The sequence below is a fragment of the Nannospalax galili genome, unplaced genomic scaffold (genome assembly GCF_000622305.1).
Source record: "Nannospalax galili isolate Female #2095 unplaced genomic scaffold, S.galili_v1.0 scaffold1941, whole genome shotgun sequence".
In the NCBI taxonomy this organism is placed as follows: domain Eukaryota; kingdom Metazoa; phylum Chordata; class Mammalia; order Rodentia; family Spalacidae; genus Nannospalax; species Nannospalax galili.
Genome location: NW_008344179.1, coordinates 214987 through 228945, shown reverse-complemented (window position 1 = coordinate 228945; position 13959 = coordinate 214987). Strand labels below are relative to the sequence as shown.

Sequence of the window (13959 nt, the reverse complement as noted above, 5' to 3'; positions counted from 1 at the left end):
ATATATAAACTTCAATCTTTTATTATTTTTGGCTCCTCATCTATGGGCTTTTTCAATTACATTTATTTATTTATTTATTATATTTATTTTGTGTGTGTGAGTATGTGCATACATGGAGGTCAGAGGACAACTCTCCTTCCACCATGTGAGTCTTGGGGATGGAACTCAGGTAGTCAGACTTGGCAACAAGAAACTTTACCTGCTGAGCCGTCCACACATCTATGGACTCTTGAGATGGTTTCTCTGTATCTCTAAAAAGTAATGCTAAGAATAATCAGAACAACTGCGGTTAAGGGCCAGTCATGAAGGGAAAGGTGTCAGGGCTACTGGTGAGCACTGTCTTTCCAAAGCTGAAATACATCAAATACATCCTTCTTCATATTTTATTAGGAATTCATATCAATCAGTTGTAAACCATTACATTAAATCATTCCTATCAAACACATGATTTATATAGGTATATCAGGTTTCTCACAAAGACCAAAAAACTAAGTCAAATCTAGCATTTAATTTTACTTACATTTTTATGTTTAATACTTATGAAAAAGAAAACAACTTAAAAAAAAACTTAACTGTACAAATGTTAGCACTTGGGAATAAAATTTAAGATCTACAAGATAAGTGAAATAAGTCATCTTTTATTAAAATATAATATCCTTGTCTCTTTCCACCATATACATATATATTCTCTTTAAATAAATATATTATGTATTTTTATTCATTTATATGTATTTGTGTATGCATATGTGTATGTTCATGAGTGTCTGTGTACATGTGGAAGGCAGAGGACAATCTTGCATATAATTCTTTAGGTGCTCTCCACCTTTTATTTTTTTTAAAAAATAAATCCATTTATTTTTATTTTATTTACTATTTATTTATTTATTTATATGTATATGTGTGTATTGCCTGCCTGTAGGTAAGTGCACCTGTGTGGTGCAATGCCCAAGGAGGTCAGAAGAGGCTATCAGATCCCCTGGAACTGGAGTTATGGACAGTTGTTAGCTGCCAGGTGGGTGCTGGGATTTGAACCCGGGTCTTCTGCAAGAACAACCAGTGTTCTTAACCGCTGAGCCATCTCTCCAGCCCCTATTTTTATTTTTATGTGTATGAGTATTTGCCTGCATGTCATGCAATGCCTGAAGAGGCCAGAAGAGGGCATCAGATCCCCTGGAACTGAAGTTACAGATGGTTATGAGCTGTCATGTGGGTGCTAGGACCCAAACCTGTGTCTTCTGTAAGAGGAGCCAGTGCTCTTAACCACTGAACCATCTCTCCAGCCCCATTTTCTTTTTAAATAGGATCTCCTCAAGGCCTGGAATTCCTCAAGTAGGCTAGGTTGGCGGCCACTGAGCCCTAGGGATCCACCTGTCTCTCCTTCCCCAGCACTGGCTACAACTGGATCCGGCTTAAAATTTTTTTTTTTTAATGTGGGTTCTTGGGATTAAACTCATGTCCTAGTGCTTACAAGGCAAGCAATTTACCAACTGAGCAATTTCCCTAGCCTCTGTATTTTTATTTTGTGCTTTTTGTGGGTCTTGGGATGGAAACCAGGGCAACCCACAGGTTAGGCGCACACTCAGCTCTGCTATGTATTTATTTATTCATTTTTTAGATTGATTTTAATTTATGTGTCTGTGTGTTTGTCTGCGAATGAATGCCATGTGTGTGCCGGTGCCCTGGGAGGTCAGAAAAGGATATTCGATCCCCTGGAGCTGGAGCTGAGCCGCCCAATAAGGGAGCTGGGAACAGAACTTGGGTCCTCTGGAAGAGCAGGATAAGCTCTTAAAGGCTGAGCCATCTCTCCAGCCCTCTCTTATGAATTTATAATGAAGACTGACTTGATAGCATTCACCTGCGCTCTTGGGTCACGGACTTTACTTAGTAAGGAAAACAAATACCCAAAACATCAGGCATAACAAGCATAAAGCAGGAGAACTTGCTTGGTTTTGTCACATGTCCATGCAGCTTGCCTCACACTGGCACTTCAGAGCCCTCTGAGGAGTCATCAGCAAACAAAAGTGCATCTGATGATGGGGTCCCCAAAGGTAGTGTGCTGCAGTGAGACCACGAGATCCCATTCCTGGTGAGTCTGTCCTCTGGTAAAACACTGTCCTTTCCAGGTGTGACCAAAGCAGAGGGAGCTGAGGCCATGTCTTCCCATTCCTCACTCCCCCCGTTCAGGATGTACCTCTCCTCATGAGGGTTGTTCTCATGAATTTCTGCTGTGACCACGCTGATGGCAGCACTGGGAGTACAAGAGGCAATGATGGAGTCAGGATTGATGTTCATATCTAGCCTAGCGAGTGCTTGCTCAGCCAGGCTCTCACAGCTCTCCAGCAGCTGTGTGTTGATGTAGATGACGGCTGCTTTGTCTTGCGAATCAGGCAAGCTCTCTAAGAGCTTTTCTAGCTGTACCCTCAACACTGAAAAGGTGGGTCGGTCTGGGGGATCAGCACTCCAGCAAGAGTACATGATGTCATACCTGAGGGAAAAAAAAAGAAGTGTCACTTGGCAGGTCCCTGATCCCCCTTTCTCCTCAACTAATCTTGAATTTCATTCCATGCCATCAGCATTTGTTCCACTTTTTAAAATATTTTATTATTTTTATTTTATGTCTATGACTATACTGCCTGTATGCATGTAAGTGCACCCATATCACACTGTGCAATGCTGAAGAGGGTGTCAGATCTCTTGGCACTGGAATTATGGATGGATGGTTGTTAGCCACCATGTAGGTGCTGGGAACCGAACTTGGGTCCTCTGGAAGAGCAGTCAGTGTTCTTAACCACTGAGCCATCTCTCCAGCCTTTGTTCCACTTTTAAATGAGTTCTTGGGGGTGTGTGGCTTGATGGTTATTCAACGTTTGTAAATGTTTCATGGGTATCTGTGTGCAAGTGTATATACACATGTACAGAGGCCAGAGGACATCTGGTATCCTGCTCTAGCCATCTCTGTCTTATTCCCTTGAGACAAGGCCTCTCACTGAACATGGGACTGGCTGTTTTGGCTAAACTAGCTGGCCAGGGAGCCCCAGAAAATCTTCTGGCTTCTGCCCCTCACAGAACTGGGGTTACAGTCACACCCAGCTTTTTACATGGGTCCTGGGGATCAAACTCAGATCTTTATGCTTGCACAGCAATCACTCTTACCTACTAAGCCATCTCCCCAGCCCTTTTCATAGGTATTTGACAAGAAAACAATTCTGTTTCTAAAAGTGGATGTGTGGGTATGGTGGCACATGCTTTTAATCCCAGTGCTTGGAATACAGAGGCAGGCAGATAGAGGTCATCCTGGTCTACATAGTGAGGTCCAGACCAACTGGGGCTACAGAGAGACCCTTTCTCAAAAAAACAAAATAAAATAAAAAGTAGAAGATGTACCTGGCAATTATATCTATCTTAGCAAATAAAAAGACCTAAGGTCCTTTTCTTCTGCAGGGCTTGACAACCAAGCCAATGATGTGCTTTGTAAATAAAGTTTTATTGGAACACTGCTGTGCCTATTTGTTTATTGTTGTCTGTGACTGCTTTTGCTGCAAGTGTAGCATTGAGGGGGTGGAAAGGACCCAAGAAGCCAAAATTATTTACTGTTTGCTACTTTAAAAAACAATCTTGCTGACTTCTGTTCTATATTTCAAACTGAGTTGTTAGGACAGGGCTGACTTAGGTGGAGCCAGGAATGGCTAGGTAAGAACGCCCCTAGGTAACCGGGGGAGGCAGCTTCAGGTTGGGGGATCCCCTCACCAACTGCTCCTCATGACTTTTTGGGTACATTCCTCAATCTCAGTGCCCAGAACTACAATGGAGGGACAATCAAAGGAGTGCAACAGAGAAATGACAACTGGGAATCACTAGGCTGAGAAAAGCCATACCAGCTTTTCATGTGGATCCTTTCCTATTTTGAGAAACTGGCATTAATATCATTGGATAAGAAAAACGGGCCAATTCTAAATTACATGATGCATGGGGAGCACTGTTATCTTAGGAACATAAATATGTAATTCCCATATTTACATTTACTTTATGACTTACAGATCCTTTGGCTTATTCTACTAAGTGGTACTTTACACATAACACAAGGTCTCATTCAGGCAGACATAACTATCTTTTCATTTGTCTGCTTTTCCAGCCTTTATCAATGCTAGTACATGCTTTGAAGGTACATACTGAGGGGCTGAATCTGAATAAAGACTCTGAGATCACACCAGAGTGCCAGTCCTGCCTCACGGTCTCGAGTTTCATCTTGAGTTTAGGGGTACTTTTTAGTTTCTCTGACTTACTCTCAGTAGAGTCACTTAGACTTGGCAAACAAGTTTGTTTCTGTTTTTGAGGTTTTCATGGTAGAAGTCAGTTTGTAGGACTTCTATTTTCCACAGACCCTTAACTGTTTGCAATCTAAACTGAATTTTGGGAAATTCAGCCCTTAGGGATACAACACAATGTTCTTTCAATCACTGTATCCAGGCACTGTGCTATTTAATTCACTTTAATTTATTCCATGTCTTAGAAAAGTGTTTAACTGATCTTTTTTATGTAGAATAGTAGCAAGATCATTTTGAAATTTAGTTTTCCTTCATGCTTAATACTTTATGAAATATATGAGAATATAAATAGTATTTAAAACTTTTTTTTTTTTTTTTTTGAGACAGAATCCGATATACAGCCTGGGCTGACCTCAAACTCTCTACCTTCCTGTACAGGTAAGCATTATCATGCCCACTTTAAATATAACTTCTAAAGACAGGATGAGGGGCTTGGGAACCACAGGAAGGTTAGTCCAGAAGTAAGCCATGATCAGATTTTAGTTCTAATTATCTGTCTGTGGCATTGGGGGTGGAATCAGGGAGTTTAGCATGTTGGTTAAGCACTGAACTACCCCTGCTTCAGATCATATTTGAGGGGTCACTTTGGTTGCTGTCCAAGAGATGCAGATGGAGTTCAGGGGAGGGGAGGATGAAGGCATCATGGTGGTAATGGAGTCCTGGGGTCCGATGGTCTGACAGTATCAGCAATGGGGATAGAAGAGGAGGGGAACTCTGAAAGATATCTGCTAGTCAATGGGATCCAGTGGGGACAAAGACCTGTCATGCCAGAGGATGAGGGGAAGGATATCCATGCCATGGACCACTGTGGCCAGCTGGTGGGGAGGGTCTTGAGGGTGGCATGGAGGCCTAAAGAGCTCAGCTAGGGAAATGTCCTGAGGAAGTCGATGGAGGCATCAGAGAATGGCATTCTGGGTAGTGGGGAACAAGATCTACAAGCTGGTTATTCCAGGGTGGAAGTGACAGTGAGGAGAGGTGATCCTCTGAGGGGCAGGATTAGAAAGTAGGGCACCAAGGGGCTCTGTGATTGGTATCCATCCATCTATTCTTCCCTTTTTTCCTCCCCCACTTCTTCCTTTTGCAGTACAGGGGACTGTGCTGTGGCCTTGTGTGTGCTAGGCAAGCGCTCCACCACCAAGCTACAGCCCAGGAGCCATATTGCTATATTTCACAGAATTTACTTAAAATTACCAAAGTGTAACGGAACACAGGAGCACATTCATCCTAGCCCTGTTTGAACTCTGAGAAATTCAGAATACTCATTTTTCTTTTAAACAGGAAATGGAAACACAGAGGCCTCTTTGGGGGACACTATTGCTTGCTGGCATCCACATAGGAGGAGACCCAGGAGAAGGCCTGCTTCACCAGCCTGCTGACCACAGCTCTTCTGTTAGCCCAGGGCATGAGCAAGCAGAAGCATGGGGACCGCAGCCTGTCTGCAGCTCCCTGGGTCCCCGACCACAGGGTGGGAGCTGATTCTGCCACCAAAAATGTTCTCAAAGAACACCAACTCAGCAGCCCCTCCTGTTAGCTTAACATGAAACATGTAAAAGCCACAATGTGACACAGCTCGGACCTTGCTGAGACCCATAATGAATCACTGTAAATGTCAACGTCTGCTGGCACATGGGGAAAGCTAAGATAGAAACCACAACAAAACTCTTCCCAGTCAGTGTGACCACATTGAAAGGCTTCTTCATTTCCAGAAGTCAACATTTCAGTAGCATGGCCCTTTAAAAACTACCGTGAAACCCTAGAACTAATTTAATCAGGATTTCACAATGTCTTAAAGAGATTTACAGTCTTTCTGTTTAATAATAGACATCTTTAACCACCACCACCACCACCAAGAAGGGCATAGCTGGGATCACAACAGTCTTCTTGTTTGGCTTTCAGTCTAAGCCTTACATGGATGGAGACAGGGAGGTGGGCTGTATGCAAAATGACCTGAGCCCTGTCTGCTGTATGAGGCAGCAAGGACAGAGCTTGGTGTGGGCCTGGGGGTCTTGTATACAATCACTGGTACCAGTACCCTGCATGCTGTTCCATGACAGAGCCAGCTCAAGCCCATGGTTGCCTAGTGTTCTTGCTAAATATGGTAAGAATGGCTTCCAAGTCCATGGCCCTTGTTTTACAGGGAGGGGACTCACTACCAAGAAGGTGCAAGTCATCATGCTATAGGCAGCCTTATAAGACATTGTCTTGAAAAGGTCAGCAAGGTACTTGAGGGAGATCAAATAGAAATGATAGGGCTAGAGAGATGGCTCAGTGGATAAAGCACTTGCCTTGCAAGCATGGAGACCTGAGATTGGATCCCTAGCAACCATGCAGAATCCAGGGGAGTATGGCAGGTCACCTGTAATCCCAGCAGTGAGCAGGTGGAGACGGGATCCTTGGGGCAAGCTAGCTAACTAGACAAGCCAAATGCATAAGCTCCCAGGTTCAGCAAGAGGCTCTGCCTCAGTAAATAAAAGTGGTGATCGATTAAGGAAGACACTTAATATCAATCTCCAGCCACCACATGCATGCATATCCATGTGCACCCACACACATGCAAATCATTGTGATGGTTGGCATCATCAACTTGACAGAATCTAGAATCACCTGGGAGATGGGTCTTTGAGCATGCCTGTGAGGGGCTGCCTTGATTACCTTAATTGATGTTGGAAGGCTGATCTTAACTATCTTGGGGACCATTCCCCAGCTGGGATCCTGGATTGTATATGAAAGGGAACTGAGAGTAGCAAGCATTTGCCATGCTCTGCTCCTGATTGTGGATGTGATATGACCAGCTGCTTCAAGCTCCTGCTGCCTCAACTTTCCTGCCAGACGGATGGTACCTTGGACTATGAGCTGAAATAAATCCTTGCCCCCTTCAGTTGCTTTTGTCAAGATATTGTATTAAAATAACAGGAAAAGAAACTAATACACACACATACACACACCCCTTGAGTAAAAAAGTAATGATGATATTAATAACTGGCATTGTCCTGTGGTACTTCCTCTGTGTGCCTTCTGTGGGCTGAATACTCAGGATACTTTCTTACCTAACCATTACTACAGCTGTCTGAAGAACATATGGCTACACTATTTTGTGGCTAGTAACATGATACAGAAGTCAAGCCAGCTGCCACGGCCACACACAGAGCTAATTACTGGACAGAGCCTGGTCTGTCCAACCCCAAGAACTGGGTTTCTTCCTCATCATGCCTGTCTTTGAAGTCAGAGGGGCTGTCAGGATGGGGCATGCTCTGCGGGAGTTGTGAATGCTCATACCTGGCCAAGCACAGGTCATGTTCTCCCAGGGAACATTTTTAAAACACACAGTTTCTAGGATCACTTTGTAACAAACAGCACCACAATCTCCAGGCACAAGGCTAAGGAACTGCACTGTCAGAATTGTCCCCCAGTAATTCTGACAACCGGCTTGCTCTCAAAGATTTCTAAGTTTCATGACGAATGTGATCAGTATACTTGAAATGGTATATAGAGAAAGAATAACTGGGTTCAAAGTGAGGAGGGAAGGATTCCAGTACCTCATACACTGTAAATCAAGCCTATCTATTGGTAGGATGTATTTCCCAACAGTGCTTATGGAGTTTAGGAACATATGGATGCCTTGTCTTAACTGTGCCCATCCGTGCAGCCTAAGAACTTTTGGATGAGTGAGCTACAGATGGCTCATGGAGCTGTGCATACATCACCACTGTATCAGGAATGGCAGCTGACCTGAGGCATCTGCAGGTGCCTCTGCACACACTGGCCTGGCTAACAGCAGACCCCACCCCTCCTGCCATGACCATGCTTCCCAGGTCTTTGCACAGTCAAGCGGCAGCCCGGTGCAGAAAGCCCAGTTGCATGGAAATGCTCACTCACAGTTCATCCAGGCAGTCCTCGGGCTGCTTCAGCCTGTGGCCGTGGAGAAGGTGGTCATACATCTCATGGTTCTGGACTCCAGGATAGGGCGTCATTCCCCGGGTTGCTATTTCCCACATGGTCACGCCAAAAGCCCACTGAGTACAAAGCAACAACAAATTAGGATGCAAATCTTTCCACAGAGCCTCAAAGGACTTTTTCATCAGGAAAGGTCATTTCCTTAAAGCCCTGAGAGTCGTGCACAAAGCTGGTAATTATGTCTGAGGCCCACAGCAGCATCTGGGGTTCGGGTGCTGTGGTTCCCCATTCTCAAGAAAACTGTTCTGGGAAATTTGGCAAAGGCAGCCAGAACCTCATCCCACATCAACACTGTTTAGTTTTGCTCTGCTATTGCTATAGGACATTTTCTTTTCCCAAGCTTGGGTCAAAGGTCTAATTACATATCATCTTGTACAAAGCATATGGGTTCCAAAGGGCCACCAGATGAACTCATTCAGTTTAATGTGAACGTGAACTTAGATGTGGACAGTAAGTCACTCATTTGTAGCAAAGAACATGTAACTCAATGAAGGTTCTATACAAAGCACAGATTTCTGAATATTAGGGCACTTTACCACAATCTACTGCTTTCCTGAATCAAATGACCTAGCAAGAAATAAAAGCCAGACATGGTGGTGCACAGTTGTAATCCCAGATACTTGAGAGGCAGAAGTGGGAGGATTGTGAGTTCAAGGCCTGTCTAAGCTACATAGAGAGGTCCTGCCTCAAACACAAAAAGTAAAAGGGGGTGGAGAGATGGCTCTGGATTAAGAGTCCATATTACTCTTGTAGAGGACTTGAGTTTGTTTCCCAGCACCCACATCGATTTGGACAGCTCACAACTGCTAATAACTCCAGCTCCAGGGAATCTGATGCCTCTGGCCTCTGCAGGCACCTGCACATTCCCCCGACCCCATCCCATATATGCACATAATTAAAAAATTAGTTAGCCAGGCGTGGTGGTGCAAGCCTTTAATCCCAGCGTTCTGGAGGCAGAGGCAGGTGGATCTCTGTGAATTTGAGGCCAGCCTGGTCTATATAGCAAGTTCCAAGCTAGCTCAGTGGCAGTGTTTGCCTAGCATGTGTTAAGTCCTAGTTCAACTCAATACCACAAAAGTAAATACAGGTATAATAAATGAAAAAAAGAGAAGTCTGGGTATGTTTCCAATCCTCAGTTTATCAGTTCTGATCAAAAGTCTAGTCATTTCTTTCAGAAACCTTCATCTTTGTTGAACCAAAGCTGTGTACATACCACATCACTTTTACTTGTGTAGACTCGATCTGCAAGGCTCTCTATGGCAATCCATTTCACAGGCATCTTGGCTATGCGGCCTTGGCGGTAGTAATCACCACTGTAAATCTTCTTAGAGAGGCCAAAGTCTGCCACACAGACAGTCATGTCATCCCGCAACCTGTGAAGAGCCAGTTCAGATCCTCAACAACCCTGAGAGCAGAGCATTTAACCCCAGGTAGACAGATGCAGCTACAACACTTACAAGATACCAGAGAAGACACAGGGAGGCTGGGGATGTGGCTCAGTTGGTAGAGTGCTTGTCTACCATGCATGAAGCTCTGAGTTCCATCCCCAGCACAGCATAAACTGGATCAGAGTGTTTAAAGTCATCCTCAGCTATATAGTGAGTTTGAGACCAACCTGGGGTACATGAGACCCTTACTCAAAAAGAAGAGGAGGAGGAAGATGAGGAAGAAGAGGAAGAGGAGAAAGAAGAGGAAGAGGAAGGTGATGACAGAGACAAGGAGGAGGGGGAGAGGAGGAGGAAGGAGGAGGGGGAGAGGAGGAGGAGAGGAGGAGGAGGGGGAGAGGAAGAGGAGGAGGAGCAGGAGGAGGAGGAGAAGGAGAGACAAGAGAGAGATAGAGACAGAGACAGAGAGAGAGAGAGAGAATATTTTTTTTTTAAAACGACAAACAAAACAACCGGGCTCGCTGGTCCATTCCCTTAATCCCAGCATGCTGGAAACAGAGGCCAGTGAGGGGAGGAGGGGGAGGGGAGGAGGAGGAGGGGAATGATGACAACAATGTCAAGGACACACAGCCCATGAGCAGAGGGTGGGCATCTGCTTCGGGGTCAAAGGCACAGATAATGGAGACCAGACATTACTGTACTGCATCCCTCTGGCCTGTGTGGGGACTGGTCCAGCAAGAATAGCTGGGCACAGGAGTTGGAGGCACTGAAGGGACAGAGATGTGGCACAACAGGAATGAAAGAAAAACAGGCCTCCTGGGACCTTGAGAGGAATGATCTACCACATTGTGGCCATCCTGCCTGATTCCTGTTATCAGCACTGGCCTTGTGGACTAGGCAAGACCCTGGGGAGGTAAGGAAGTAAAATAATCTAATAGCAGTAGGCCATCCTCCCAGCCTTAGGAAGATCAAGGTCATGAAAGTGAGCACCGTTCAAGAAGGCCCAGGTTCTTACATGCAATTTCGAGCTGCTAAATCCCGATGGAGAAAATTCCTGTTGCTCAGATACTCCATTCCCAGGGCAATGTCCACCATGAACTTCAGCAGGGTCTGCAGGGGAATGTGCTAGGGTGGAGGAAACAGAAGGAAGCTAGTATTTAGAAGGAAACTTGGCAAGTTATTCTCACCTGAGGGGAAAACGGCATTCTCTTCATCGAGTTGTGGTGGTGACATGGAAACGAATGTTTCATTTCTCTATAATATATAAAAAATGGGTATTTTGTTTGTTTATTTTGAGGCAGGGGTCTCTCTGTGTATCCCAGGCTGACCTACAACTCAAGATCCTTTGCCTCAGCTTCCTCAGTGCTGGGATGACAGACATGAGCTACCACACTCGACTCTCAAATGTTTTAAAGAGGAATGAAGAAGGAACCCCTAAAAGTTCTTGGAAAATACCGCATTCTCCCCTCTTCACCTTTTAACGCGTTCACAGTGAAAAGTATCCTGTGTCTGAGGTGTTTCTTCATATCCTGAGGGGTGCTGGGACACAGGCCATACCAGGCAGAGAGGAGTACCTGCTTTTAATGAGGGAGGAATGCTGGAAGATGGTCAAAGTTTTGGAGGCAAAAATCCCACTTAGTAGGAGCTGTTTCCAGTTCTGTCTCCCTATCTGCTATCCTTTTCTATCCTTCCTCCCTCCCTCCTTCCTTTCCTTCCTCCCTTTCCCCTTTCCTTTCTTTCTTCTGTGGTGCTAAGAATCCATCTCTGAACCTCATGCATACCAAGCAAGCTCATTTTACTTTGAGATATTTTGAAAGATACTTTTCTTCCTCTAGACAGCAGCAATTAGGCTAGTCTTCACCCCTTATCTTTGGACCACAATACAAGCATGTACTCAGAGATTCTCATATTCTTCCCCTAGGGCTCTCCTAGAGTTTCAACCATCTAGTGTTTTCCTCTATGTTGTAGAATCAGACTAAACTGCTATGTGAGTAAACCTGCCACTGATGGGTTGGAGATGTAGCTCAAGGGTAGAAGTGCTCATGTAGCATATACAGCACTGGCTCAACCCACTTAACTACTTTTCTCATCACTGTGATCAAATATCTGACAAGCCACTTAAGGGAGGAATGGTTTGCTTTGAGATAGAGACACACAGAGAGAGACACAGAGAGAGACACACAGAGAGAGAGACAGAGAGAGAGAGAGACAGAGAGAGAGAGAGAGACTGACTTAGAATTGGTTATGAGGATGGTGACTAATGAAGACCTCCAAGTAATAATGAAACGTTTTATTGCAGTCATGGCCCTAAAGAAAGGGCTGGCTACAAGTTCCTGACAGTCACGAATAAAGAATGGGTCCATCCACGATTCCCCCTCCCTAACTAAGTCATTGGATTTGTCATAGTTTGTTCTCTAAGGACAGTGAGTTTTCCAAATCATTCTCAGAAGGGCACTGCCTTTTGTTTTTGTTTTTTTTATGCTGCAGTACTGGGCATTGAACCTAGGGCCTCACGCATGTTAAGCAAGCACTCTGTCACTCAGCTACAACCCTGAGCATTGCACTTTTAATGACTTATATTTCCCAAACAAGACATATGCCAATTATATACTGCCTATAAAACTAAAGTGCCTTAATTATCCTTACCCTTAAGTAATGGAGTTATGAAAAAAGGTGAATGAATCATTTTCTGACCCTGCTCTGTGTACTCATCTGTGCTATTTTTTCCTTTAATAATTACATTATTTTCAGAGGCTGTGATTAAAAATCATTTAAAAAATAATTGTGTAGTTCAAGCAATAAAGGAGTTGAGAAACTGTGCAGGTCTCAGTACAGACAACAGTATATACAATAAGCCTTGTATTTTCATGCACTAGTGATAATCTCAAAATGAAACTAAGAAAATAATTCTAGCTACAATAGAACACAAATATTTAGACAGGAATTTAATGAAGTGGTCAACTTATGTCCTGAAAAAAATCACAAAATGTTGGAGAAAATTAAAAATCTAAATATATGGAAAACTCTTCTTTATTCATGAATTACAAGACTTAAAAATATTTTATGTCATTTCTCCTCAAATTATAGATTCAGTACAGGGCATGTTTAATACAGCTGGCTTCTTTGTAGAAATTAAGAAGCTGATTCTAAAAGTCATAAGGAAACTCAAGGAACTCTGAATACCAGCACCCCCCGCCCCCGCCAAAAAAAAAACCAACAACAACAAAAAAAAACACACCAAAAACCAGGCCTGAGGAAGAGCATGGCTGAAAGGCTTCAGACTTACAAAAAAGTAACTCTAATTAAGGCAACGTGCCACGAGGGTAGGTATGGACATTCACATTGAAAAACTAGAATTGACAGTTCAGGGCTGAGGAGATTGATCACTCAGTGGGTAAAGCACTTGCCATACAGGGGTGAAGCCCTGAATTTGGATCCCCAGAACTCAGGTAAGGCTGGACATGGCAGCATGTGTCTGTAACTCTAGCACCGGTAAGGTGAGATGGGAAGTAGAGACAGGAGAAGTCTGGAGAGTCACAGGTCAGCTAACCCACTGTACTCAGTGGAGAACAGTTAGAGACCCTGCCAGGTACACTGTGCAAGGTGAGGACTGTCACAAGATGTGGTCCTGTGACCTCCACCCTTGCCCTGTGACCTTCATCTCTTGAGTGCTGGGGTAACAGGAGTGTGATACCACCACAGCTGGTTTATGTGGTACTGAAGGTGGAGGCCAGGGCTTTGCATACGCTGGATGTGTTTTCTGTTGCTGGGATAAACACTGACCAAAAGTAACTTGGGGAGGAAAGGGTTTATTCCACTTGACAGGTTATAGTCCATCATTGAGGGAGGCTAAAGCATAAACTCCCAGGCTCACGTTGAGTTACTTTCTTATACAGCCCAGACCCATCTGCAGAGGGGTGACATTGCCCACAGAGATCTGGGGCCTCTCATATCAACTAGCAATCAAGAAAATGCCCCACAGACCAATCTGAAGGAGGAAATTCCTTAACTCAGGTTCCCTCTTCCCATGTGACTCCAGGTTGTGCGGTTGACAATAAAAACTTACCAACTCACTAGGCAAGGATTTTAACAGCTGAGCACAGCCCAAGCCCTCAACTGCATTTTAATACAATCCTGAGAAAGTTTGGGGGAGAATACATCATGGATGGACCCATTTGTGATGACCAGGAACTTGTGGTATGCTCTTTTCTTTAGGGCCATGACTATATTAAAACATTTATTATTACTTGGGGGTCTTCCTTAATAATCACCCTCATAACCAATTCTAGCAGTGC

The 13959-nt window shown here is 44.2% G+C and overlaps 1 protein-coding gene across 1 annotated transcript in view; it reads right to left on the bottom strand.

Moving 5' to 3' along the window:
• Window positions 1-1448: 1448 nt before the first annotated feature.
• Window positions 1449-13959, bottom strand: part of Mertk (MER proto-oncogene, tyrosine kinase) — a 123363-nt gene continuing 110852 nt past the window's right edge. Inside the window, exons 16-19 of the mRNA XM_008840352.2 lie at window positions 10680-10789; window positions 9493-9652; window positions 8202-8338; window positions 1449-2485 (exon numbers count right to left, since the gene is read on the bottom strand). Of these exons, the coding sequence (XP_008838574.1) occupies window positions 1975-2485; window positions 8202-8338; window positions 9493-9652; window positions 10680-10789 (918 nt within the window). The 3' untranslated portion in view covers window positions 1449-1974. The remainder of the gene's footprint in view (window positions 2486-8201; window positions 8339-9492; window positions 9653-10679; window positions 10790-13959) is intronic.